Below are 25,598 nucleotides of genomic sequence, written 5' to 3' on the forward strand. Positions count from 1 at the left end.
GTCAGGTCAAGGCAAGGGTCAAGGTAAGGCAAAGGTCAGGGCAACGGTCGCGACAGCGCAGGGGTCACATTAGGTCAAGGGCAGGTTAAAAGTAAGGTGAGAGTCAGGCGGCGAGCTGAGTACCGAACAGCAAGTCGGCCCCGCCCCACCCGGACGTCGTCCCGCCCTCACCCAATCCCTGCGCGACTCTGTGGCCCGGTCCCGCCCACCCCACGCCTCACCCAATCCTGTGCGTGCCCGACACAGCGCGCGCGTGCGTGCAACCTGGCGCGGGTCCGCGGCTGCTGCGCAGCGAACATGGAGGAGCTGCTGAGGCGGGAGCTGGGCTTCAGCTCCGTCAAGGCCACGGGTCACTCGGGGGGCGGGTGCATCAGCCAGGGCCAGAGTTACGACACGGACAGAGGACGAGTGTTTGTGAAAGTGAACTCCAAGGCGGAGGTCAGGGCCGCTGCCGGGCGGGGGTTGCGGTCCGCGATTCGGAGCCTGCGGGCCGGGTGGGGCGCTTGTGGGCCGACTTAGGGTCTGCGGTACAGGGCGGGGGCTGGAGGCCAGGGCCTCTTGTGTGACGACTGGCTCGGCGACCGCGAGTTAGGTTCTGGGGTCCAGTGTGGGGGCTGGAGGCCCTTGTCTGAGGTACAGGACCGTCACAGCCCGCAGCCTCAGGGTGGCCCTTGGTGACCCGGACTTTTCCGACAGGGTGTGTCTGGGTCTTTCTGGGACTGACACCGCAGGCTCAGCGGTGGTTTGCCACTTAAACCCCAGGGAGGTTAGCGGACGGTTCCAGGCGCGTCCAGCGTCCAGCGAGCCTGCGCTGTGCCCGTGTGGACCGTGCATGCTGCGGATGGTTTTCCCATGATTGGTGTGGCCGCTACTTTGAGAAAATGCATTGTGTTCGGAGAGTTTTGAACAAGTTCAGGTAGCAGAAGCCTCATGTCCTGGGGTATGAACTTGCAGAGATCAAAACCCTTTCTGAGTTTTTGAAAGTAATCTAGCCACTGCCTTAGTTTGATCCGCTATGACGATACCACAGACTGGGCGGCCTAAACAACCATGGACAGGTTGGGTGTCCGGTGAGAGCCCACTCCGTGATGCAGAAGTGCCCCCGGCCCGCGCGTCCTCGCGGGAGTGGGTGGGGAGGCTCTCCGAGCCTCTTTCATAAGGGCAGTAAATCCCATCCTGAGGCTCCCAGCCTTACTGCCGAATCACCTCCCAAAGGCTGCACCTCCTAACACCATCACACTGGTGGTTACGTGTCCACGTAGGAATGTGAGGGGACAGGCATTCAGTTCCTCGCAGCCTCCCCCCATTCGTGTTTGTATGTGAGCTTTTTCTCAAGGGCCCTGCAGAAAATAGCTGAGTGGCACCAAAGTTGCTACTTACTCCTGGTTGTTGGTGTCACTTGGCCCAGTGTGGGTGGGTCACTGCATGTACTCTTAGCTGGCAGGTCCAGTCGGCAGTGAGCAGGATTGGGCAATGCCTCGTTTCAGCTAAGGCTGAGGCGCTTACCCAGGACCACGTCCTACGCGTCACACCATGGCGGCGCTGTCATCCTTTCCCTAGAAATGGGATCATCACGTTCTGAAATGCTGTTCTCGCGAGACCGACCTTCAGCCCTTGTTCTGCAGAGATCAGCTCTACGTCAGCCTGCACACATCCCTTTTACAGGAATTCAGCAACTGTTCGTCCTTGAAGTTACTCTTTTACATCGACTTACCCCAAGGTTTCTCTCTGGATTTTTTCCCTTGTGTGACATCCATCTTTTTTCGTGTCTGTATTTCCACCTTCACTGGCACGTGTAATAATTTAAAACTTGGCGTTGATCATAAGGGAAGCAAATATTTTCTGTTAATTAAATGGAACCACTTGTTGATTTTTAAACATTGTTCTGTTACTATTTTGGGGGGTTCTTATTCATTTTTTATTTTGTCATCCAAGTCCATTTTCTTGGTGCTTTGCCAAGTTTCTTTCAGTCCTTTGGCAGCTATTTCCAAACGTGTCCTTTTCTAGCTTGCTCTAGAATATGCCGCGTGCGTTACGCAAGTGTACTGGCATGGCATAAACATTTGCTGGTTCTGTGAAAAATGGGACCCTTTTCTATGCTTTTGGGAGGTGAAACTGTCTTCTTCCAGACTTCTAAGAAAAGACTACTTGATTGGACTTCCACTTTCCTCCTCATCTCTGCTCAAATGACCCAGGCTAAGTTGCTCTGCCTCTTGATTATTCTTATCTGCCTTTTGCAGACTGCGTAATTGGTTTTTGCTCGTTCTCCTCCCTTAAATTCTTGTCATCTGCAGCTCTGCGTCCCAACCGACACTTGCTTTACTGTGAGTCAGCTCTGGGGTAGCAGTGTTCTCAGCTTCAGTTAGACATTTGAGACCACGGAGCAGTAGATGTTTCTGTGAGGGAGCCGTGGCCCCTGGACAGGTTCCCAGATCCTAGAGGGTCTTCCTGCGTTTTTATTTATCCCTTTACTCTTCAAAACCAGTGGTCTGGTTCAAAGTATGACCAGGGCCCATTTGTTTCCCTTTACCTCCTAAAGAGAATGCTCCGAGAATTCTTAGGACACAGTTCTGTCTTCCTTCTCAGCCACCTCTAGCTCTTGAAGGCAGTATACTGAGAAAGTGTTTAGGTGGACTGTGCTCGTTGTAGCTCCTGGTTAATCGTGGCAGCAAGCCTGTAATATCAGTACTATACTACCCCCATTTTACAGAGGAGGAAACCGAGGCACAGAGAACTTAAGTAACTTGCTCAAGGTCACAGAACCGTTAACTACGAGAATATGTAGAAGAATGGCTATGGCAACACTGTCCGAAATAGCCCCAAATGGGAAGCCCAGCTGTCCATTGGTGTTAGACTGGACCAGTGTGTTTTGGACCATTCCCGCGGCAGAGCTCCATGCAGCAGTGGCAGTTAGCTCTGCCTGCTGATGCACAGGGACCAGAGGCAGCATGGAACAAGGACGCCAGGCCTCTGCCTCTGCAGAGCGCCAGAGCGGACAGGGCAGGCCTGAAGGGGGGGAGGATGGGGGATGGGAACTCTGGGCAGCAGCACCCAGCCTCCTGACTTGTGCTGTGGGCAGCGGGCAGCAGGATGCTGACTGTGCTGGCCGGGGATCCGAGCCAGAGGCTCTGGTTGTGAACTTTCTGCGTACGCATCCAGAGTGTTTTAACTTTACAAAAAAGTTACGTTAAAGAGGAGGAATTGTTTAGTCTTGGAAGTTAGGGAAGATTTCTCAGAAATCAAACTGATACTGAGTTGAAATCTGAATCACGATGAGGAAGGAGCTGACTTGGGAAGAGATTGGGGATGGTGCTCCAAGCGGAGGCGACGTGGCACGTGGAGGCTTGGGGCTGGCGGAGGCAAAGGAGCTTTGAAAAGCTAAAAGTAGGTTGTAATCCTGGAGCACGAGGGGTGTGTGCGTGTGCCTCTGCGTGTGGGCTGGAGCCCGGTAGGGACCCCAGATGACGTGGGAAAGTGGGCAGGGCCACCGCGGGCTGTTGGTGCAGGAAGCAGGCAGTCGCTGGCTCAGGGTGGGATCTGCCCCCTATTAGGGTCACTGCGACGTGAGCAGGGGCCAGATGGAAGATGTCGCTGAAGTCCAGGGGGGACAAGGACTTTTGGACTAGGATGGAAGTGGCGGTCAAGATGACGTGGTTCCCAGAGCTAGGCAGGAGAAACCATAGCACTTGGTAGTGCATTGAGGTGAAAAGCGACCCCAGGCTCCTGGCATGTGCAGAGGGCCACCAGGTGGTGCTCGCTGCCTCATGCACGTGGAAGCCAGTGCTATGACATTGGCCTTTGAGAAAAGGCTTAGTTGTGAAGTCAGCCCGCAAGGAGCCAGGAGGCAAGGCTCAAATCCGTCTCCAACGGCAGGCCCGTGTGGAACTCCGGGCAAGGGAAGGACGGGCTGGTGTGCGGAAGTGCTGGCCAGCGGTTCATTTGGTGGCTTCAGCACTGGGTGTAAGTGGCCGACGGACCGTAATCGAGAGCCAGCCATGTCCTGGCTCTTTGGTTCCCCTGGCAGTGGGGGGCGGTCGTAAAACTTTGGTTCCAGGTGTAACTGCGTCACAACCTCTCCTTGGCTACGCCCTGGCTGCAGGACGTGCGGTCTGTTCTGTGGTCCCTGGAACACAGCTTGTCAGAATCGGGGAGGCCGGTGTGCCGGTCCCACGGCGGCGGCCGGACAGAGTTGTGGCTGAGGTGCTGCCCCTGCTGGCCCATGCACGCATCCAGCTCTGCGCCCAGCGTTCAGTGGGAGGTTAGCAGCTCCCTACTGCCCTCCCTTGGGAGAGGCTGGAGTCTGGTCCCGCGCTGCAAAGTGCAATCCTCCTTGTTCTTGTGCAGCTCTAGGACATGTCATCCACTCCACTGAAAAGCCAAAAAAGCTGTCTGCTGAGTGCAGTCAGGATAGGCTCGATGTAAAACGAAGGCTCGAGAAAACACATCTCCATAGAACCTTTCCAGAAGTAATCTTGCTCTCCCTCCTCCTTCCTCCTGACAGGCTAGAAGAATGTTTGAAGGCGAGATGGCAAGTTTAACTGCCATCCTGAAAACAGACACCGTGAGAGTGCCCAAACCCATCAAGGTCCTCGACGCCCCCGGAGGCGGCAGCATGCTGGTGATGGAGCACGTGGACATGCGGCCTCTGAGCAGGTGTGCCTGGCGCCCTCCCTGTGGCTGGCTCTGTTCCTCTGAGTGGTTCCGTCACACCGGAAGCTTGTTTTGGGGGGTAGCGTTCTGAAGGACATGACGGAAGGAGCCCACGGCCCCACACGTTATGTGTCGTGCGCTTTGCAAGCCAAAGGCCAGCGAGAAAGGGGTCTCTCCAGGTGCGGTGCCGGCAGAGGGCTGGGCTGCAGGCTCGCGTGGGGCTGGGGGACCGTCTAGTGGCCAGGGCCCTTCGTCTTCGCCTCACTTCACCAAGCAGATGCCACATCCTCAAAATATGCAACCGCTCTATGTGTCCTGAGGCCTTTCAGATGGACGTGTGTCCACCTCTGTGCCACACACGTAGCTGCTGCCTTTGGTTTCGCAGTCACGCTGCAGAGCTCGGAGCCCGGCTTGCGGACCTGCATCTGGAGAACCAGAAGCTGGGAGAGGCGCTGCGGAAGGGAGCTGGCACCGTGGGTACGGGGTTTTGCGGGGTTTTGCGGGCCGGCGGGCGTGGGCGGGGTTATGCCACAGCCACGGGAGGGTCTGACCTGTGTTGACGCTGAAGGGAAGAGCATCAGCCCCGAGACCTCACGTTCGGGTGCGGTGAACACAGTGAATGCCACAGTGCGCTGGCGTCACACGCGCATCCGAAAGCCAGGAACTGTCTCCCGGTCTCCAAACCCCGTCATGTGGTTCCCTTTACATCTCACTGCCTGGAAGCACGTCTGTCAGGGTTGCCCTGGCTTTCTGCACGGCACCCTCCCGAGACAGATGGGACATGGGGCTCAGGATGGCACCCTCACATCCAGCCTTCTTAGAGCTTCGTGTGATGTTAGCTCCGCGAGTGGCTTCCAGTATTTTCATCCCATGACATCTGATAACCCACGTGCAGCCAATGTGGTCACTCTGCTCAGCAGAGTGGCCGACACCAGAAACAGATGGCCGAGAATCTGCTGTGCTGGGTTCTGGAGCCTGTGCTGTGACATGCCTGCGCTAGATGGGCAGGTCCCCCCGGACCCCAGTCCTGTGAGAACCCTCTGTAAGGACCAGGTCCTGCTAGTCAACCCGTCCTGCCCCTTCAAGCCACAGGCTGCTCAGTTCAGGATTTGCTCTGCGTTTGGGGAGCTGCCAGCAGGAGACCATGACAAGGCATAGTGGTTTGTCTTTCACAGATGGCACATGCTATGTTGGCCACTGAAGGCCACCCTGTCCTGATGGGCCATGAGGGACTTCTTCATTTGCGGACACAGCATTGTTCTCCTGAGTGTCCTAGAGAGTCGTGGGTGTCCTTGGTTGTTCAGTCGGACAGAGCTGGCCCTGTTCCCGGGTCCTTAGTGTCCATGGCGACCGGGGACCCCGTTTGTGTCTGGACGGGGACCTGGGGTGGGGAAGGGCATGGGACATCAGGCCCCAGGCTTCTCTGAGCTGGGAGAGCGGGGCCCCAGGAAGCAAGGGAACTGGTCGTTTTTCTTGTTTCCCGTTTGCTTTCAAGGGAGAGGAAGCGGGCAGGCGGGGCGGCCCTTCGTGGACCAGTTTGGGTTTGACGTGGTGACGTGCTGCGGGTACCTCCCGCAGGTGAGTGACACCAGCATTTTGCCTGTTTCCGAATCAGGTCAGCTGCTCAGAAACATCTGGGGAAAGCTGTGAACTTTGCTTTTCCCTTTGCTAACTTTTAAGAGGTTGGCTTGAGGTGCACTCACCTCATATGCTAGGTAAGCTTGGGGAAACAAGTTAGGACGCTGCATTTCAAGGTGCTAAATTAGGGATTTCAGAAACGTTCTGAATAGCAGGCTCAGAGGTAGCGTGATGAAGAGCGACTATGATTATGCTTGTGTCATGATTTTAAGCCCAGCTTCCCCGGGAATTCCAGCTAGGGCGTTCTGACTGGCGCCAGCAAAGGCTGAGTGTGGGGAGGGCCCCGTGCTCAGGGGAAAGGTGGGTGGCTTCTCAGAAGGGGGCCACTGTGTATTTGAGAACACTTCTGGGATTTCCTGGTCAGCACGGGGGTGCAGTGGACACTGCTCAGGTCCTGAAGGAGATCGTCCAGGAAGCTGCTTGGGGTGGCGGTGGCCGACAGCAGGGCCTCCTGCTCGGGGCCGCGCTGGAGGAGTTCCAGCTGGCTCTGCCCCCTCCTCACTCGCCTGTAACTCGCTGGCCTGTCATTTGTCATCGCACACTGCCCCTCGTGCTGCCCACTCCTGCATGCCTGCCTCGCTTCCCTCTGAGATGGCCAGCACCTGTGGCCTGGACACCCTCTTGGGCGGTCTTTGTGAACAGGCCCCAAGTGCCTTGTCACTTTACTGCTCTCTGGCGGGCAGTGTGGCAGCTTGGGGGGCCTTAGCATGGGGGTGGTCAGAGGTGAGGCACAGAGCTCAGGAGGGCCAGTCAGCTGAGCCTCTGTGTCCCTGTGTGAGTCTGGACTGAAGAAACGGTCCCCCAGCTCTTCAGAGTGGACCCCAATGCTCTGCACTGGGTGCGGGGTGGGGGGTGGTCTCTGGTCCCCCTGCGGGAGGCCCCACACCTCCCAGCCAGCTCCCACCCTCCCACGCCGGGCCCTGCGGCAGCGCCTTTCTAGCGGCGCCCTTTGCACACGGGTGCCCCCGTCGGCTCTGGGTGTCCTCCGAGCTCAGCGTTCTCCTTCGCTGGCGTCCGTGCAGGTGAACGACTGGCAGAAGGACTGGGTGGCGTTCTACGCCCAGCAGCGAATCCAGCCCCAGATGGACATGGTGGAGAAGGCGTCCGGGGACAGGGAAGCCCTGGAGCTCTGGTCTGCTCTGCAGGTGAGGGGAGCGCCGCCGCTCCGAGGCGCCGTGGCAGGTGCGGCAGGTGCGGCAGGTGCGGTCAAGGGCCCGTGGGTCTGGACAGGAGGTGGGTGGGGCGTCATCCCTGCCTGAGTCGGGTGTCCGGCGTCTGCTGCTGTGGTGCCCTAAAGCTGCTGGGGCGGGGCGGCTGTCTCCCTCCGCCTCGCTGAGGCCGTGCCCCTCCCTGCAGCTGAAGATCCCGGACCTGTTCCGCGACCTGGATATCGTCCCTGCGCTGCTGCACGGGGACCTCTGGAGCGGAAACGTGGCAGAGGATGCCTCTGGGCCCGTCATTTTTGACCCGGCCTCTTTCTACGGCCACTCGGAGTACGAGCTGGCGATTGCCGGCATGTTCGGGGGCTTCAGCGGCTCCTTCTACGCAGCCTACCACAGCCGGGTGCCCCGCGCGCCGGGCTTCGAGAAGCGCCTGCAGCTGTACCAGCTCTTTCACTACCTGAACCACTGGAACCACTTCGGGTCTGGGTACAGGGGCTCCTCCCTCAGCATCATGAAGAAGCTCTGCAGGTGAGCTCGCCCCCTGGAGGGCCGGCCCCCTGGGCTCTTCTCCACCCCTCACACCCGGAGGGGCTTGGGACCAACTCCTCAGGCCTCAGGAGGCAAGGACTCGCCAGGAAGAAAGGCGCCCCCCACCCTACTCCCCAAGTCGTGCATTTCCTGAGACCGTAGCTGTGTGGAGCAAGCTAGGCGTGACCTGGGATGGGGACCAGGGAGCCTGGCCGCAGCTAGGGGAGTGGCCCTGGCGCTAGCTAGGGGAGTGGCCCTGGCGCCGGCGCTGCTGCGGAGCTCGCTGGCCTGTCCAGCAGCTGCTCCTGTCCCGCCTCCAGGAGTGACAGCCGGATGTTCAGGATGAGGCTTCTGGGAGGCTTGGGTCTGGACGGGAGCCTCCCCTAGGGTCACCTCACCATGGCCGGCTCCACCATCAGCCCAATCCCTTTGCTTTCTGTGTTGCCTCTGGACCAGCCGCAGGCCACCTGGTCTGGAAGCGATTCTGGGAGGGACCAAACTGCCCGCCTCAGGGCATCCTCGGCAGATTTAAGAGCCATGGATTGCGGCTCTCAGCGCCCCACCTTCCCTGCCCCGTCTAAAGCTTGCAGAGTTGGCGTTCCTTGGCCTCCAGTAAAACCAGCACTAAACCCACGTTTCTCGCCTCGGGCTGCAGTGAGTGGGAAACACGGCACCATCGATGCTAAGGGACCCTTCTGCATAAACCCCCAGTGGCCGCAATGATGCCAGAGCTGTCCCTCATTTAAAGCATAATTCAATGTTTTTCCTAGCTGTTGGCCAAGAAGCCTTTGTAATGCATTATGACAATAAATAGGTACAACTATTGTTTCTGGAACAAGAGGTTTTTTTCTGGGCTTCGTTCAGTAAGAGCTTAGCTTCATGAGAAGGGCGGGCGCAGCCAGGGCTGATTCTGGACTTGGCGCAGCCCTGGCCCCTGGCACCCTGGCGACTTTGGGGAACAGTGAAGGCGGTGGAAGGCCGCTGTCAAACTACATTTGCAGGAAGAAACACGGGCACCCCGTGTTTGGGAGGACGCTGGTCCCTGAGGCGGTCCACCCGTGCTCTCTGTCTGCTTTCATTTCTGCACCAGTCGAGGCCGTCAGAAGCACAGCTGACCCCTGAGCTCTGGCCTCTGCGGGGAGAGGGAGGGCACTTTTGAGAGCTGGCGGTTTTAGGTGTGTCGCACTCGTCAAGCCTAGGCCGCCTGCACTGAGATTGCAGCTCATTTTTCTGATGCTGGGGAACTGACAGCTGCCTCCAAGGGGACGGAGGCCGCGAGGGCTGTCGCGAGGGCACGCGGGCCGCTGCGTTCCCGCGCATGGTGACAGACCTGCTGTCCCGGGCCGTTCGGTTTTGGCAGGTGGGCCAGACCCGAGGGCCCCACAGGAATAACTTCTGCAGCTGAACCGTCTAGGGTGCAGCTCAGGGCCCCCCTCCTCTGGTTAGCCAGGCAGGAGCAGGTTAGTCCGTGGGCAGACGCTGCACGGGACATGTCTTTGGAGGATCTTACGAGAAGGCTCTCCTTCCATACTCCTGTCAGTCACGTGACATCGGTAGGCCAACTCCCGAAGGGCGTTTTGGGCACCCGAGTCAGCAGCGTGGGCAGCAGTGCCTTCTGTCTCCTGGGGAGTCGGCCGCAGGCCCCCAGTAGGCTAAGAAGGTGAGGCAGGGGAGGCCTCCTGGTCACCGGAGGAAGCAACAGGCGAGGGGAGTGGCTGACTGCGCCCCAGGCGGCCTCCTGGGGTCCTGAGTTTCCCTTCTCCACACAGCGCACAGGTGACCAGGGCTGCACGAGGCCTGAGCTTTCCCTGACTAAGCCGTTGAGAAAACCCTTCGTCCTCCAGAGGGAGATGTGTGCGGCCCTGCCCCGGAGGCCGCAGGGGAGTGTGCACGAGGGCGAGAGCGCGGGGAGCAGCGTCCCCGGGGGGCGTCACCGAGGTGTGGCAAACAATGTCGCTGGGCTACCTGACCCTCGCGATGGTGCCGTGCCGCTCATCTTTTTGAACTTTGCCATCTGTTGGTATTGTTCATTCTAAAATATTTACTTTTGTACCTAATTTTGTATTCATAACAAAATTGTATAAGCCTCAGGCCCAAAGGCCCCTCGACCCACCGGGGTGCTCGTTGTGGGCTGCCCTGTTCCGTGAAAGCGCGTGGCTGCCCCTGTCACCTGCGGGCGAGCCTCTGCTGCCCGGGCTTCCGGGCTGGCCGCGCGGCTCCGGTGGGGCGTCGGGGGTGCGTGCCAACTTAGAGGCATGATTTCAAGGACCAGTCGTGGAACCGGTGCCCCGACATTAGCCACCACCTGTCCTCACACCTGACCGAATGGGAGACCTGAGGGACGGGCTGTGGGCGCAGCGCTCGGTCACAGGGAAGAGCTGGAGGAGGTGCCTGCCCTGCGGGCGGCCTCAGAGGCAGGGCTTCCAGGGAGAGGGCCGCTGTCCCGAGCGCCCACGCAGGCCCCAGGCCCCTCGCTGGGACAGCTGTGCTCGTGCCTTACTGAAGACGGGAACCTGAGCCCGGCGCCTCGGTCTCCGCTGCTGGGAGGGCGTCGACCTCCCTCACTAGTCGACTCTGGGTGACTGAGGTTCCTCTCTCCACCTAGCTACCGATCTTGCATCCTTTCCACGAGAGTGGGCCTGAAACAGGCTTTTTGGCCTCAAGCAGAGGACGCCGGGGTACTCTGAGTCTCCGTTGTCACTCACTGACACTGCTCCCCGCCCAGGTTTTGCCCTTTCCGGTGTCTCGGGTGCAGGCTGCCGAGTGAGCCCCTCTTCAGCGCAAGGCACATCGACGGCATTGAGCTTCCCGTGAGCCCCTCCCTTTGTCTTAACGCTTTCCCTTCGTGTCTGCTCGCTCTTCCCGCCCCCCACCACCTCACTTGCTGCTTCCGGAATGCCAGGAGCTCAGATGGCCAGCCCAGGACAGCGAAGGCGAGGCCCAGAGGCTCTCTTGGGAGCAGAGTGTGCATCTTGAGACTTAAAAGCATGGGTTTAGACAACTGAAAGGGAGCTTTCAATGTGGGTGCGTGATACCCCTCCCCCAATATAGAAAGCTGGGGTTCTGAGAGGGCTGGTCTTGCTGCACCCAGCCCCACGTGGAGGGGTGCTGGAGGCTGTGGAGGCCTCCCGTACGCCGCTCTGTCGAGGCCGACCTCTGCAGGGCAGTGTGGAAGGGACACTTGTGAACTTAAGGGCAGCATTCAGCAGACTTTAGGGTTCAGAGGGAACCTGACTAATTACAGCCAAAATAAGGGCAGAAAATGCAAGTTTGGAAAGAAGCTCAATTCACCGCAGCGCCCCGAATGCCCGGAAGAAGATGGCGCCGTGCTGCGGGCACGTGGGAAGCCACACCCTCTGCCACTGCGCCACACGGGCCACGCGAGTCTGCGGCGGTGGCAGGGCTTAGGGGCTCCAGCAGCCCTCGCAGAGGCCTTGCGGCCCCCACCTCCGGCGTGACTCCGTGATTTACAGAGTGGGCTGGCGGCAGAAGACCAACTTCCGGGCAGGAGCGGCTGCCAGCGCTTCTCAGCGCTCACTGCGGCCTCCGCACCTGGGGGGCTCAGCCTCTGCCCTCCCCACGTTCTCCCAAGAGCTGGCACGGGAAGCTGCCTCCCTGCCTGGGTTTCCCTCGGGCGGAAGTGTGTGGACACATCGGGATGTTTTCGGAACTGGCAATCAGAGTGGTGGCAGGTGCCGGTGTGCAGAGCTGCCGGATGACAGTCATCTCTGAATTCCAAAGAGGTGGCCACATTCCCCTCCCTGGAAAGTCACGGGACTTCCTCCCCGTTTACCTTGCAAAGCAAATCCTGTTTCTCAAAAAGCCTCGAAGAACTTGGTTCATGGACTCAGGCACCTCCCCTGCTGCTGAGGAGGCGGGAGCTGGCGTGGACCGCGCCTGTCCCTCTCGTGCTTGTCCCTGGGGGGCGGCTCCTTCCCGCTGCCCACGCCCGCTCCCTGCCTGCTGGTTTGAACTGCCCGCCATTTGCCCTCCTCCCCCCATAGTCCTTTTCCCTCCCTCTTAGTTTTTCTCAGATGCGCTGTGACCTTTTGTCTGGGGGTCTGAAGAGTAAAGCTCTTTGTTTCTGAGAAAAGTAAAAGAGCCATCTGCCTGAGGGGCGTGGTCTCAGTGGGACAGGGGACTAGCCACGACACCTGGACAGCACCCCCGGCTCCAGGCGGCTGCCCAGGGCCCAGGACCCCGCCCTCCCTGGCTGTCTGGCTGACGGATGGACGACTGTGATGGCGGTGGGCCCGTGCCCCCGGCTGCCTCCCTGGTACCCCTTCCCTGCGTCTCCCCTGAGGCTCCCCACACGTGGGGCGACATTTCCCAGCTGTAGGCTGTGTTCTCCTCCCCGTGCCACTGGACTCCGTCCTCATGGTCAGGGTCTACGTAAGCCTGAGAGACCCCTCCGCACGGCAACCCTGTTGGTGCCTTGGGTTGTTCTCCGGCCTGGACACGCCGTGCCCCACCCCAGACACTGTGCCCAGGACTCCTGCCGGGCCCCAGGCGGGCTGAGAGGCTCCCGCAGCTCCTTCTAGGAGACCCAGAGGCTCAGGGGACTGGCTGCCACGGGGAAGGGGACTCAGCTCATGGGGCTGCTCGGATGTGCCCAAGTCACATCTCCCCATTGGGCTTCCGACCGCAGACCCAAACTCTGGGGCAGGCTCGGGAGGATGGTGGGTGGGTCAGTAGCGGAGGCACTCTGGTGCAGGTCTGTGCTCAGTCCTGACCCAGGGCCACTCAGCATGGAGCCGGGAGTCCCGGGGGGGCCCCTTGTGCCGCCTCCTGGCCACCCCCATCATGACCGGCGTCTCCCCTGGCTGCCGGAAGAGGGCAGCAAGGCCAGGCCCTGGGCGGCTGACCCTAGTAGCCGTGGAACCAACTCTACACCAAAGATTTGGGGTCTGAGAGAGAGAGAGAGAGAGAGAGAGAGAGAGAGAGAGAGAGAGAGAGAGAGAGAGAGAGAGCGCGCGCGCGCGCGAGCGAGCTAGCAGAGAAAGCAGAGGCAGGAAATCATAATGGGCCGAAGACGGCTTCGGGGCTGCAGGACCTGAGTGTCCGTCCTGCCTGGGGGACAGCAGACGCTCACCCCAGGCACCTCCCTGGGGAACTGTCAGGTCCGGTGACACAGAGCAGATGGGAAGGCCTCCAGAGAGGACAGTCTCCACACGGAGACTATGAATCAAGATGGCTCCAAACCCCTCCCCACTCGGTGGGCTTTCTCAGCATGCCCTGCAGGGCAGCTGGGGGGAGACAGCGAGGGGCCTTCCTGCACCTGCTCCTCGGGGTGGTCTGGAGTGCATGTGTGTGCCCGTGTGCTCTGACGGTCCCTCACAGGGTGGCCTTCTCTAATCAGGAGCCCCACTCCCCCTGGGTGGGGTCAGCTGCCAGCTATCAGAAGGCCCACGGCAGCCTCTCTCTGCTGGGCAAATCCAAGGCCAGCAGTGGGTGTCCCTGGGTGTCCCTGGGCAGAGCCTGGGTCTGGCAGGACGAGATTAAGAACCTCTAGCCTCGTCTGGTCAGTGTAAGACCTGGCCGGGCCTATGACCTGTGTCCCAGGGACAGCCAGGTCTCCCCTGGGCTGTGTCCTGTGCCCTGCTGGGTGACAGGGGTTGGGCCCAGGTCCTCTGAGGGTTCAGGGAACCTTTGTGCAGAGAGATCAGGCCCTGCAGGGCACTGTGCGCCTCCCAGTGGGTGGTCCCCACCTGCGCTGCCCTGGCGCACGGTGCGGACACGTGGGGAGGGCACCGCCCCCGCTGCTCTCCCGCTGCCTTCTTTCTGACTGCCCCCCTCCCAGGGGAGGGCAGCCGGAGGCTGGGCCTGGCCGGGAGGCGGGGCCGGGAGGCGGGGCACCAGGGGCGCTCGGAGCCCGCAGGCTGCGGGGATTAGACGCCTCCCCCGCTGACAGCGGCCGGCGCCGCAGCGAGCTTGCGTGCGCGGCGGGGCGGTGTGCGCCATCTCCGGGTCCCTCCGCGTAGCCCCCTAGTGCCCCTGCTCCCCGTGCGTCCCCGTGCGTCCCCGTGCGCCCATGGAACAGCTGCTGCGGGCGGAGCTGCGCACCTCGACCCTGCGCGCCTTTGGGAGCCCCGGCGCAGGCGGCATCAGCGAGGGGCGCGCCTACGACACGGACGCGGGGCCCGTGTTCGTCAAGGTCAACCACAGGGCGCAGGTGCGGGGGCTGGAGAGGGGGAAGGCGTTGGAAGGGGCAGGGGAGAGGGCGGGGAGAGGGGAGAAGGGCGCGGGCGGACGGAGCGGGGGGGGGGGCGCGGGGGGGCGGGGGCGCCAGGGGGTCGAAGGTGGCCCCTTCCAGGCCCGGCCTGGCGTCACTGCCCAGGGTCGGCCTGCGGCCTTGGAGCTGACACGTGCTTGTCGAGCAGGGTCCAGCATTTCCTGCGGGATCCGGGTTTCCTCGGCGGCAGAACGGTTTCGCGTTTTAATTTTTTTTGCCTGTCTGCGCAGTTTTCGGTTGCTTGGTTTAACTTCCTCACCTGTCAAGCATGGGGGGCGTGGGCTTGGAGTCCTGGGCTGCTTCCGCCGCTGGCCTTGAGTTTCACTCAGCTACCTGACCCTCTTCAGCAGGTGGGAAGAGGCGGGAAGGAGGTCAGGGCTCCCCGCTCCCCCTGGGACTCCAAGGGCCAGCCCCACCCCCACCTATCCTCTTCCCGAGGAGAATGGCCATGCTGTGTGCCCAGGTCCCAGCAGGCCGCTGAGGGCCGCCCCGGCCCCCCGGGGTGCGTGGTGGGGGGGGTGCTGGCTGTGGGCTGGGGGGTACCCAGAGAGACGCCTCCCAGTCCCCACAGCACTGTCCCCGTCTGGGGTGGACGAGGGCTGGGACGGGCGCAGCACCCTGCTTTGTGGGTGCCAGGACCCTTGAGTCTGACTGCAGCACCTGAGCCCCTTAAGCCCACCCTCGGGGAAGCGGTTTTAGGGTCAGGGTTCAGGGTTATGCTGGCCTTGGACCTTCACAGCGGGACCCCAAAAGCTCCCCCAAGCTGAGCCCTCACCATTCACTGCTGGCACATAGCAGGTGCTCAGTGATCACTCAGAGCAGGTGACCAGCGCAGCCTTGGGGCCCTGGTCACCCCCACCCCCTGACCGTTCCAGGATGCCCCCCTCCGCCTCCCCTGGGCACTCTGAATTGAAGCCTGGATTCTTTTGCTGGGCGGGAATTAGACGTGGCCTCACCTGGGAGGCTGGCTTCTGTCGCTGGAGGTGACGCAAACCGAATCGGCAAGCACACTTAACTGCGGCAGCGTGTCCCCAACGTGAGGTCCCCCCAACCCAACGGTGGAGATCCGCGGGGGTGTTGTAGGAATAGGAAGCTCCTGGGTCCCAGTGGAGGCTGTCTGGACATGTTGGGGGGCTGTCCTCTTTCTGGGCGGGGTACATGGCTCCGAACCAGCCCCCAGGCCTTGCTGGGTGCTCCTCTCTGGGGGGTCCCTGGACTGGAGGCTAGGCGCAGCCGACTTCCCCGCGCCTGCCCCCCGGTGCCCCAGTCACTGAGGGGGGCCACCCCGGGCCGCCTTGTGCTCCTCCTCTTTTTGCTGCGGTTGCCGGAGGCAGTGAGGAAGGTGGGCAACCCGGAAGGGGACCCAGGCCCAGCCCCAGACCCTCCACGCACCTGAGCCCCGAGGCACCCCACTGGTACGCCCTGGCATCCCACAGCACCCACAGTACCCCCAGCACCCCGGAACCTCCTCACCTCTCAGAGCAAGTGCTCCCGCGGGGCTGTCAACATCCTGTCCACCCAGAGCCCCAGCTCCGCCTCCCCCTTGCAGCCCCTCTCTAGCCTAAGGGGCCACGTGCACCTGCTGTCTGCAGGGCGGGGGCCTTGCCCCCAGCCAGCTCTCGGTAACTGCGGTCCCGTGTGCCCGTGATCCCACGTCGCGGCTTCTGTCCGGAGCCGCGAGCCACAGCCCGGCTGCAGGGGCCCCTGCTGGGGTCCGAGCTCACGGCGCTGTTCTGGACGCAGGCCCGGCAGATGTTCGAGGGGGAGGCGGCGAGCCTGGAGGCCCTCCGGAGCACCGGCACGGTCCGGGCCCCTCGGCCCATCAAGGTCATCGACTTGCCGGGAGGGGGGGCTGCCTTCGCGATGGAGCACCTGAAGATGAGGAGCTTGAGCAGGTGAGCGCGTGTGTGTGGGCCGGGGTGGAGGGTGGGGTGCAGCCGCTTGCAGGGCCGCCCACATAGCTCAGTCCAGTCACCAGGGGCAGGGACCCTACCCGCCATCCTCAGTGGTGAGAAGTTCTTCGTTTCTGCCGTGGGCCCAGTTTTAGGCTGGCTGCAGCGAAGCCGCGTGAAGCAAGAGTGTTTGACTATCCCTTGCCCATGCCCACTCAGCCTGGGCGCGCGAGGCCTGCTCTAGGATTATCTGGGGCCCACCATTTTTCCTAATTGTTAAAGTTATGCATATTCGTTGCAAAAAAAAAAAAAAGTGGAAAACACAAACTCACGTAAAGAATTCGTGATACCCCCTATTCCATCAGCAGGGACCAGCCGCCGCCGACATCGTAGTGTACGATTATCCTCCTGGTCTTTTAACAATTTCTCATTGATGTTATTGGGGCGATGCTGGTTCAGGGACACGGCTGGGGAACAGGGCGCCGGCACACCCCACTGTGTGCTTCTGTCACCCTCCGCCCTCTTCGTCCCACCCCAACCCCCGTCCCCTTTCCTATATGTGATTTACATTTGTTTTTCCAAAAAGCCGGGAGCTGGAGTTTTACGTCACTCTGAGAGCTAGTCTCTTAACTCCCAGCACCTCGTGAGGCTCCTGTCGGGTGTCCTTCTGCTCACCTGCTCTTGGTGGCTTTACACCATTTTATTTTGGGGGAAAGGTCGTTGCCTGCCGTTTATTTTTCACTTTTTTTCTCTTAGAGCAGGGAATTTTTTAGGGATTTAAAACATCTCTAAAACTGGAACCTGCTAGCTGGTTGCTGCTGCTCTTCCTTCAATGGGCTGCATTTCTTTCTTCCTCAGCCAGGCGTCCAAGCTTGGAGACCAGGTGGCAGAGCTGCACCTTTACAACCAGAAGCTCAGGGACAAGTTGAGGGAGGAGGAGAGCACAGTGGGTGCGTGCAGGTCACTTCCGTGCTCCCTCGGGCCTGGTGCACACCCCCGGGTGGGCACTCAGGGCGACGTGTGGTTGATAGTCGAATTGCAGACCTCTCCCTCCGTAGTGCAGAGTGCAGCGTGAAACCGAGGCCGCTAGGGGTGAGTTTGCTGGAGCTCTAGGAAAGCGGGAGTGGCTCGTGCCCCTTTGGGTCTAGCTAGCCCTGTGTCCAGCGGGCCCGAGGCGGGAGTGTTCCGGCTGATCCACGCGCAGCCTCGTGGCTAGCCCAGCCGGCACAGCCCCTGACCTCCCCTGTTCTAGCGGCGAGGCCAGGCCACCGAGGAGGATACTGTTCTTTCTGCTTCCAGGGCGGAGGGCTGAGGGAGCTGTTTCCCAGCACGCGGCCAAGTTTGGCTTCCACACGATGACGTGCTGCGGCTTCATCCCGCAGGTGAGTGCTGGGCGAGGGTGGCCCCGCTTAGCCGATGGCCCGAGGCCCCTGCGTGACACCGTGCCCTCCCTCGGGCACTAGGAAGATTAACCCCTGATTTCTGAAAGCAGAGGATGAGCCGTGGTACCTGGGATGCGGAGCTGTGTCCAGAGGGGTGGGACGCCGTGGGGCAGGTGGAGGAGGTCCCTGAGCAGAGGAACAGTAGGTGCAAAGGCCCGGTTTCGGGAGGGCGCGTGATGAACGGGGCGGAGGCCTGAAGCAGCACGTGAGCTCGGAGATTTAGTTCTGGCCACTCGGTGCCCCTCCTGGGCCTTTAGAGAGGTGGCAGTTCTGCTTGAGATGTGCGTCACGGGGCCAACTCCGCGGCTAGGGAGTTTGCAGCATGGTCACGATGTCGTGCAGCCATCACCACTGTTTACTTCGGAACGTTTTCATTGTCCCCGAAAGAAACCGCAGACCCACCGTGGTCTCCCAGCACAGGCGCAGCAGCGTCCGGCAAGCACGGCTGAGCGAGGCTCGTCCTGCGTCGGACGTCGCCTTTAAGAGCCGTGGTTGGCCTCACACAGTGGCCTGTCGAGAACTGAGGAACGAAGCCATGCACAGGACCCCAGTGTGCGAAGCAGGTGGAACCGGCTGGTCCACGAGGGACGGGGCGTCCCTCGGGTGTCCCCTCAGAATCCAGGATCGACGAGGCAACTTGGATAGCCTGCAGCTGGCCAGGAGGGGGCGAGGGGCCTGGGTGGACGCCTGGTCCATCCCCCTGTGCTATGACAAGACGGCCCTGGATGTGGCCCCGGCTCCCGGGAGGCTTGCTGCTCCTTGGGAGTGGCAGCTGTTGGCGGCATGTCGCTGAGCGCTGGGCTGCTCAGACACCAAGCGCACTGAGCCCCAGGGGGACCACCTGCCGGCCTCACGACAAGCTTGGCTACTCCCTAGGCACCGTTCTAAGTGCTTTATGGGGCTCAACTCACCCAGTTGCCATAGCAACCCCACGGGACAGCCAGGGGGGTAAGGGCATGCCACCCCATGTCCCTCCGGCTGTCTGGGGAGGGGCCTCCCACCTGCTTGCGAGGTGCACGTGGCACCAGGGGCGAGAGCCTAGGGACAAGTGGTCACAGCACCCAGCATGGGGGTCCCCATGTGGAAGATGCTGACCACGGAGGGTAGGCCTGGTCTCTGGAAAGTTCCTCCCTGGGAGTTGCACAAAGTGACACTTCAAATAATAAGCTTTATGCCTTTTAAAAAATCTCCATTGATGTTAAAATTGGCAGGCAACGACCACACCTATTTAATTTGGTAAGTTTTGACGCGTGTATGCTCCCGCGACAGGACGGCGAGTGTGTCTGTCACCCCGAAGGGGCCCTCGTGCCCTTTGGTAATCTCCCCTCCTGCCCCAGGCCCCGACCTGGGCAGCCAGTGACCAGCTTCCTGTCACCGTGAGCTTGCATTCGGGGCATTCAGTGCGAGCGAGTCACACAGTGTGCGCGCTCCTGGTCTGGCCTCCCTCGCCCAGCGTCACCGTGTGGACGTTCGGCCATGACGCCGCGTGCGTCCTACGTCCAGCACGGGCAGACGGACTGCGTGGACACACCACAGTCTGCTTTGCCTGTTGCTGGACGTCCGGGTTGCTTTGCAAATAAAGCCGCCGTGAGCCTTCGTGTGTGAGAGTTCGTGCGGGCGCATGCTTCCATCTGTCTCGGGTAAATCCTTGAGAGGGAGCCACGAGGCCTGCGATAGGTTCGTGTTGGACTTTTTAAGAAAGCGCTGACTCCTTTCCGAGGTGGCGGTGCCATGCACGTTCCCACCCGCAGGGCGCGTGCTCCGGTTGCTCCCCATCCTCACCCCACTAGGTGTTTTCCGCTTTTTAAAATTACAACCAAAAAAAAAAAAAAATCAGCCGTTCTGGTGCGTGCAAAGGGCGTCTCGTGGAGGCTCTGTTGCCCCTGCGGACTATTTGCCAGAGGTTAGGCGCAGAAATACTTGGGTTATTACGTCCCCGTCCATCAACCCCGTTTCCGTTGTGCAGCGACTCCCCCCTATACTTGGGGACAGTCTTTGCCCTGCCATCCCACACTGATATAGCCACTCCTGCCTTCTGTTGACGAGTGCCAGCATGGTACATCTTTTCCAACCTTTTAACCTAATTCTGCTTTTACATGTGAAGTGCGTTTTGTGTACACAGCATACACTTGGGTCTTGCTTCATTTTTCCAGCCTGTCGCCTGTCCATCTCTGTCTGTCATTTAAGTGGGGGTATCTAGACCCTTTGCATTTACTGTGCTGATGGATACGCTTAGGTTTGGCTCTGTCACTGTGCCGTTTTTCATTGGTCCTGTCTGTTCTTCGTGACCCTTGCCCTCTTTATTTACCCTCTTTCGGAACAACTGTGTGTTTTGAATGAGTTCATCTTCTCTCTGTTGGCTGGCTGTGGTATTTCCTGTGTTTTTAGTGGTTGGTCTGAGGGTCAGGCAGATTCCGTGTAGAATCGACCTGGACCACCAGCAGCAGCACCAGCTTCCTTTGTCTTGTCACCCAGGTGAATGAGTGGCTGGACGACTGGCCGACCTTCTTCACCCGGCACCGGCTCCAAGCGCAGCTGGACCTCATCGAGAAGGACTATGCTGACCGAGAGGCCCGAGAACTCTGGTCACGGCTACAGGTTGGCTCCACAGTTGTTCCCTTGGGTGGGTGGGTGGGGACAACATTTGCATGAGGCTCCTGGTAGAGCTGAGCCAGAGGAGGGACCACTGGGCCCTGGAGCAGAGCTGGGCAGGCCATGGACGCAGAGGCCTGACTGATGGACTGATGGGGAACTGTGAAGGTGCTGGGACCTGAGGACATACCTGGCCCTCGTGTACCTCTCACCTGTCAGGTCACCAGGTACTTAACCTCAGACTTAGCTCATGTAGAACACAGGAGCCTGGCTCGTAAATGTTAGCATTTACTGTTACTTTCTTGTCCACTTTTATCCTGTTCTTTTCTGCCAAAGCATGAATGGTTCACCTCTTAGAGATGCGGGCAGCAGATGCCCCAGAGGGTCTGCTTTCAAAACATAAGTCAAAATGTTAAAAACAACTCGTATATCAATCTGGGGTCAACATGTGTTGAAGAAATATTATTTAGCTCATTAATGTAGTAACCGGTAGGACACAAAATTGGTGCAGACCTGAGTGTACTGTGAAATATAAGACTAGTAGAGGAAGTTTGCTAAGTTACGTACAGGAAACCCCGCTCGGGCTGCTCGGTTCCCATTCTACAGGCCAATGAAACTGGAACCTCCAGGTTCTCCCCTGCATGGGCACTGCTGGCGTGGTGCCAATCTGGGCCTGCGCCTGCAGTCAGTAGTGATGCAGTGACACTCCCCTGCAGTGGGACGGTCTTTGTCTCCGGCCCTCGTGGGCAGTGCCGTGTCGGACCCCAAGCACACACTGGGCCATCTTTGCCTTATTTCCAGGTATCTGACGAGGAGACTGTGGCTCATGGTCCCCTGATACCTGTGTGATGATTGTTTTTGTAGGTGAAGATCCCAGATCTGTTTTGTGGCCTAGAGATTGTCCCTGCCCTTCTCCATGGGGACCTCTGGTCAGGAAATGTGGCCGAGGACGACTCGGGGCCCATTATTTATGACCCGGCTTCCTTCTACGGCCATTCGGAGTTTGAACTGGCAATTGCCTTGATGTTTGGGGGGTTTCCCAGGCCTTTCTTCACTGCCTACCACCAGAAGGTCCCCAAAGCGCCAGGGTTCGACCGGCGGCAGCTGCTCTACCAGCTCTTCAACTACCTAAACCACTGGAACCACTTCGGGCTGCAGTACCGGGGCGCGTCTCTGAGAACCATGCGCAATCTTCTCAAGTAGCGCTGCCTGCCCATCACACGACGAGGGGCGGCCATGCCAGAGGCCGCGACAGGGACTAATAAAGCCAGTGGGGCTTCGGGGATGGAACTGCTGTGTGTCTCGGTTTCCCCGGCGTCTCCATCCTCTGTGCAGTTGGGCTAATTTCCAGGTGCCCAGACTGAAGGGTCTCTACCAGGCTCATTACAGATCATGGTCTGGGGTACTTTGGATGTTTCGTGAGAGTGGTGCAGAACTTCTCACAGATCTAGAGTTGCTTAGGAGGAAGCTGATGTCATGTTTTTGGCTCAGGCAGAGTTGGGGGCCATAAGATGGACCCCCCCCCCTTAAGTGGCATCTCTGGGGCTAAGTGGGGCTCCAAGTCCAGCCTCAGGTAGGACAGATGGAAGGAAGGGCCCCAATGTTGTGGGGACAGGCATTAGGGCTGAAGCCGTTGCCCAACCTCTCACCTTCACCCCGTTTTTCATCTGGAGTGTTTTCAAATGGTTAAAAAGGGTGAAGGCAGGGAAAGAGCCCTGGGCGGTGAGGTGTACCCCACAGCTGGGACTTCTGCAGCATCTAGGGTGGTTAGTTTGGGACATGGCAAGCTGTCATCCTTGAAGGCATTGGCTTGGGGACAGGCAGTGACTGGGCAGGGTCTGCAGGGCACCGTGGCCATTCACCGGTGTCTCTAAAGTCAGAACACCACACCATTACCATTCCTCAGAAAACTACTAATTATTTCGTGGCAGTATCAGAGCCAAATTCTCTTTTCTGTAAAGTGTGGCTGTCTAGCGGGCTCTGTTCCCACCGTAGACACGGAAGTCTTAGGAGCCCACCCCAAACGTATCCTGAGCCTCTGACAGTCTTAAACACAAACTGCCGTCGTGGTCAGAGCCCGCCTGTACAGGACGTGCTGGCGGTAGCGTTTGCGCAGAGGCGGCCACTGCGGACCAGGGGGCAGCGGGTGGGCTTGGGCTTGGAGGCGGCGTGGGCGGGGGCGGGGCACCTCTGGGGACCCAGGGGCTGACCACTGCACCCTGCCCATGCCCCCGGAGCCAACTTGCTCCCACGCACCCACCCACGGGTTCATACGCCCCCCCCGACCACACCCACCCACGGGCCTGAGTCCCCGCCCCAAAGCACCCACGGGCTCAGGCCCCGCCCCCGCCCCCGGGCTCGAACGCCACGCCCTGCCCCGCCCGCCCCCCGCGCCCAGGCTTCGCCCCGCCAGGGCTGTGTTCCTCCCGCGCCACCCCACTCCGGGCCCCCGCGTCCTGGGCCCCCGCGTCCCGGCCCCACCCCGCCCAAGCGCGGCGCCACCTCCGCGCGCACTCTTTTGGCGGCCGGCGCGCTCCGTAGCGGGCCCGGCGCGAGGTCGGAGGTCGCTGGGCGGGGCCTGCGTCGGCTGCCGCGAGTCCGCCTCAGGCGTCTGGCTGCATCGCGCATCCCGCATCCCGCTTCACGGTGCTCGCTGAGGCGCGGTCTGGGCGTGGGGAATGGCCCTGAACGAGCAGCCGGCCGCCGGCGCGCCCGAGGACGGCATGGAGGACGGGCCGGAGGACGGGGCGCTGGCCCTCGGCGGCACCCTCGAGTCGTTCGGCGACAGCGCGGAGACGCGCGCGCTGCTCGGCCGCCTGCGGGCGGTGCTCGGGGACCACTCGGCCCGGGAGGGCGCCCTGGAGCGGTTCCGAGGTGCGTGCGGGCGCACGCGGGGCCGGGCGCCGCGTGCCTGCTCCGGGGCCGGCCCTGGCTCCTTCCCGCGACCGCTCGCCCGGGGGCGGCACCCGCGAGAGCCGTGGGTCGTGCAAGGGCGGCCTCCCCTGGACGCGGAGGGTAGTGGTCCCCTTCCCACCCGCCTGTGGGGAGGCTCAGGATGAGGACAGGGGTGCGACCCCCTCGCCCCGCACCAGGGGCCGGCACCTCCAGCCCGCTCCCACGCGTCCGGAGGCCGCAGCGCAGCACGGGCTCCGTCGGCCGGTGGGCGGGGGCGCCAGGTGTTATTACGCAGACCTTGGCGCCACGTGCCAGCCAGAGCAAGGACCGGGCCCTGGGCGCGCGGTCCCTACGCGGCAGCCGCGCTGGCCCGAGGCCGGGCTCGCCCTGCAGCTGCCCGCGCGCTCGTTTGTACCTTAAGTTTGGGGAAGGCAGGTGTGCGTTTGGAAAGGATTTTCACGAGCTGTCGATTCAAGGCGTGGGAGGAGGCGGGGCCGGCCAGCTGTGGGAAGGGAGCCTTGTGCCCGGGTGGCTGTGGGCAGCAGGCCGGGAAGTTTGTGAGTAAGCAAGATGCGGCGGCTCCCGGGCTTGGCCGCTTGGCTGCTCTGGAAAACAGTCACTCGGGTTAACGCAGTTTCAGCAGGCACTCGGCGGGGCTCGAGGTTTGCTGGTCTCCGCCTGCAGTCGATAGCTACGTCCTCTCTTCCACCCTCTGCAGACTCTGATTTAGGGCATCTCTGAGTTTTCTCCTGGTCACGGGAGAAGGTGCAGACACAGGCAGCCCGGAGCGGGCAGGGGATGTGTGTGGTGCTGCGGTTCTGGGGACACCACCTCGATTGTGTACGTGGCAGACAGCGACCTTGGCTCCACTCGAAAGTGGCCTGCAGCCCGGTGCGGTGTGGGGTGGTGGATAGCACTCATGCCAGGGCACTTGGGGTGACTCTCCAAGTTTGCAGCAGCGGTCTGCAACAGATAATCAAATGATTCCCCAGGACCCCACAGTTGTAATTGAATAAAGTCATCCTCGTGGACCATTTTAGCTGAAGAAATTTCCTCATAATTTTGTCTTCGTTGGTTTATTACGACGACCCTTCAGGAGAGGGCTGGGGTGGGCGGCTGAGCGGAAAGCCCATATTCTTCAGTCTGTCCTTGGGCTTGAGTCCTTGCTCTGCCACTCGGGTTGGTCACTCAATCGCTGACCAAGCCACGAGCCTGAGGCCAGAACTCAGTGGCCCTGAGGAGCTCACCCCAGGTGGCTCTTGCATGGGCCAGAGATGAAGTCAGCGGGGTGTCGGAGGCTTGGGGTGTATGTGTGCCTTCGTGATGTTAATTCTCACATTGTATTTCTTTCTAGTAATCATGGACCACTACCAGGAGCAGCCTCACCTGTTGGACCCACACCTTGGTAAGAATAGCGGATGCCGATCTTGATTTTGGTCATTCCATTACAGATCGCAAAGGCTTTGGTGTATGGTGTGTGCGTTTGCCTGCAGAGGGTGTTGGGATGAGGAGCCTGGTCTTATTTGTTAGCAGGGCCTGGCTGGCCAGTTCTAGTGGAATTGAGATGGTGACGTGAGTTGCAGGTGCCCCTCTAGGCTATGGGCAGTATACTGGGGCTGCTTTCTTCCTCACCGCTCTTTCAAGAACATGTTTTCTGCTCTTGTATGTTTTAATCGGCCTGCCTCTGGGCATGCTTTGTTACACAGGGCCAGGTGCTTCCTCTGGCTCACCATTTAATCCTCACAGCATCTAAGCAGGGCATCTTTGTTTTACGGATAGAAGCAGTGAGGCTGGGGTTTGCTAAACTTGAACTTAAGGAGAATGATTTGTCTGTTTCTCACTGTATATTTTTTTACCTGCTTTGTTGGGGTAGTAACTTTTTTTTCTCCTGGGGAAAGTAACACAAGCTTCTGGCAGTGTACTTGGGAAGGAGAAGGGTATCAGTAGTAACGTAAGTTGAAAGGCAGGGTGGGGCGGGGGCGGGGGCGGGCACATGGGCCCTGGGGCCAGACCTCCTGGGTTTACGGCCCAGCCCCTACTCTGCTGCCCTGAACCCGAGTTCCTCACCTGGGAGACGGGGTGGGGGTTGTCGGCATCGCCAGCCAGCCCCACGGACTGTTGGGACCCAAGACGTGAGAGTGTGGGGCGCGCGGGTGGCTTTATGGTGCACACACGTGTCTTTTTATGGACTGGGCTGGTGCCGTGCGGCAGCTTCCCTTTCAAGTAATGAATGGGTTTGTAGAAGGTAAGCTTTCCTAGCTCTTCCGCCTCAGGCGAGTAACTCTTGGTCATTAGCCCGTCTGGTTCCATGGTCTTCCCTCACCCAGTAATGCCAGGTCCCATGTCTGAGTTTCTTTTCCAGGCACCTTTTCTGCCTCAGCGTTTCTAGAAGCTGATGTTTCACGAGGCCGTGACGTGCCCTGGGCCTTCCTACGCCGGGCTCGGCACCGTCCACCCCACAGCACCATCTTTCATCTCCCCTTCCGTTCCTGTGCTGTCGTCGTGCATCTTCTGTCTTTGTTATAAACCTTAAACTACATCGTCACAATCTCTACTTCAGTTTTTT

General features: G+C 60.4%; 3 protein-coding genes across 13 annotated transcripts in view; all 3 read left to right on the forward strand.

The window, feature by feature from the left end:
* Positions 1-260: 260 nt before the first annotated feature.
* Positions 261-8,814, forward strand: LOC107504047 (fructosamine 3 kinase related protein). Its single transcript, XM_016132988.2, has 6 exons — positions 261-438; positions 4,502-4,653; positions 5,036-5,127; positions 6,146-6,228; positions 7,311-7,433; positions 7,645-8,814. Exons 1-6 carry the CDS (start codon positions 298-300, stop codon positions 7,981-7,983), a joined length of 930 nt encoding a protein of 309 aa, XP_015988474.2. The 5' UTR covers positions 261-297; the 3' UTR covers positions 7,984-8,814.
* Positions 8,815-13,872: 5,058 nt separating this feature from the next.
* FN3K (fructosamine 3 kinase) lies at positions 13,873-21,427 on the forward strand. Of its 4 annotated transcripts, none has more exons than XM_036223891.1 (6): positions 13,873-14,151; positions 15,955-16,106; positions 16,962-17,053; positions 17,403-17,485; positions 20,021-20,143; positions 21,181-21,427. In XM_036223891.1, the coding sequence occupies exons 1-6, from the start codon at positions 14,011-14,013 to the stop codon at positions 21,397-21,399; spliced, it is 810 nt and encodes a 269-aa protein (XP_036079784.1). In that variant the 5' UTR covers positions 13,873-14,010; the 3' UTR covers positions 21,400-21,427. The 4 variants fall into 4 exon arrangements, with proteins under 4 accessions (XP_036079784.1, XP_015988450.2, XP_015988451.2 ...); XM_016132964.2 differs by having other exon boundaries at positions 13,880-14,151; positions 21,002-21,427; XM_016132965.2 differs by having other exon boundaries at positions 13,880-14,133; positions 21,002-21,427.
* Positions 21,428-22,703: 1,276 nt separating this feature from the next.
* Positions 22,704-25,598, forward strand: part of TBCD (tubulin folding cofactor D) — a 104,380-nt gene continuing 101,485 nt past the window's right edge. For 6 of the 8 annotated variants that reach the window (XM_036223883.1, XM_036223887.1, XM_036223884.1 and 3 more), the window contains exons 1-2: positions 22,705-23,011; positions 24,387-24,437. In XM_036223883.1, coding sequence (XP_036079776.1) covers positions 22,816-23,011; positions 24,387-24,437 — 247 coding nt within the window. In that variant the 5' untranslated portion in view covers positions 22,705-22,815. Of the gene's footprint in view, positions 23,012-24,386; positions 24,438-25,598 lie in introns of all 8 variants that reach the window. The other 2 variants (XM_036223888.1, XM_036223890.1) reach the window with 1 other exon arrangement.

This window comes from Rousettus aegyptiacus, unplaced genomic scaffold, assembly GCF_014176215.1.
Source record: "Rousettus aegyptiacus isolate mRouAeg1 unplaced genomic scaffold, mRouAeg1.p scaffold_m13_p_6, whole genome shotgun sequence".
Lineage (NCBI taxonomy): Eukaryota > Metazoa > Chordata > Mammalia > Chiroptera > Pteropodidae > Rousettus > Rousettus aegyptiacus.

Coding starts and splice junctions, on each gene's coding strand:
- LOC107504047 (XM_016132988.2), top strand. CDS start 298: ATGGAGGAGCTGCTGAGGCGGGAGCTGGGCTTCAGCTCCGTCAAGGCC. Junction 439..4,501: donor AAGTGAACTCCAAGGCGGAG/GTCAGGGCCGCT, acceptor TCCTCCTGACAG/GCTAGAAGAATGTTTGAAGG. Junction 4,654..5,035: donor GACATGCGGCCTCTGAGCAG/GTGTGCCTGGCG, acceptor TTGGTTTCGCAG/TCACGCTGCAGAGCTCGGAG.
- FN3K (XM_016132964.2), top strand. CDS start 14,011: ATGGAACAGCTGCTGCGGGCGGAGCTGCGCACCTCGACCCTGCGCGCC. Junction 14,152..15,954: donor AGGTCAACCACAGGGCGCAG/GTGCGGGGGCTG, acceptor TTCTGGACGCAG/GCCCGGCAGATGTTCGAGGG. Junction 20,144..21,001: donor AACTCTGGTCACGGCTACAG/GTTGGCTCCACA, acceptor TTGTTTTTGTAG/GTGAAGATCCCAGATCTGTT.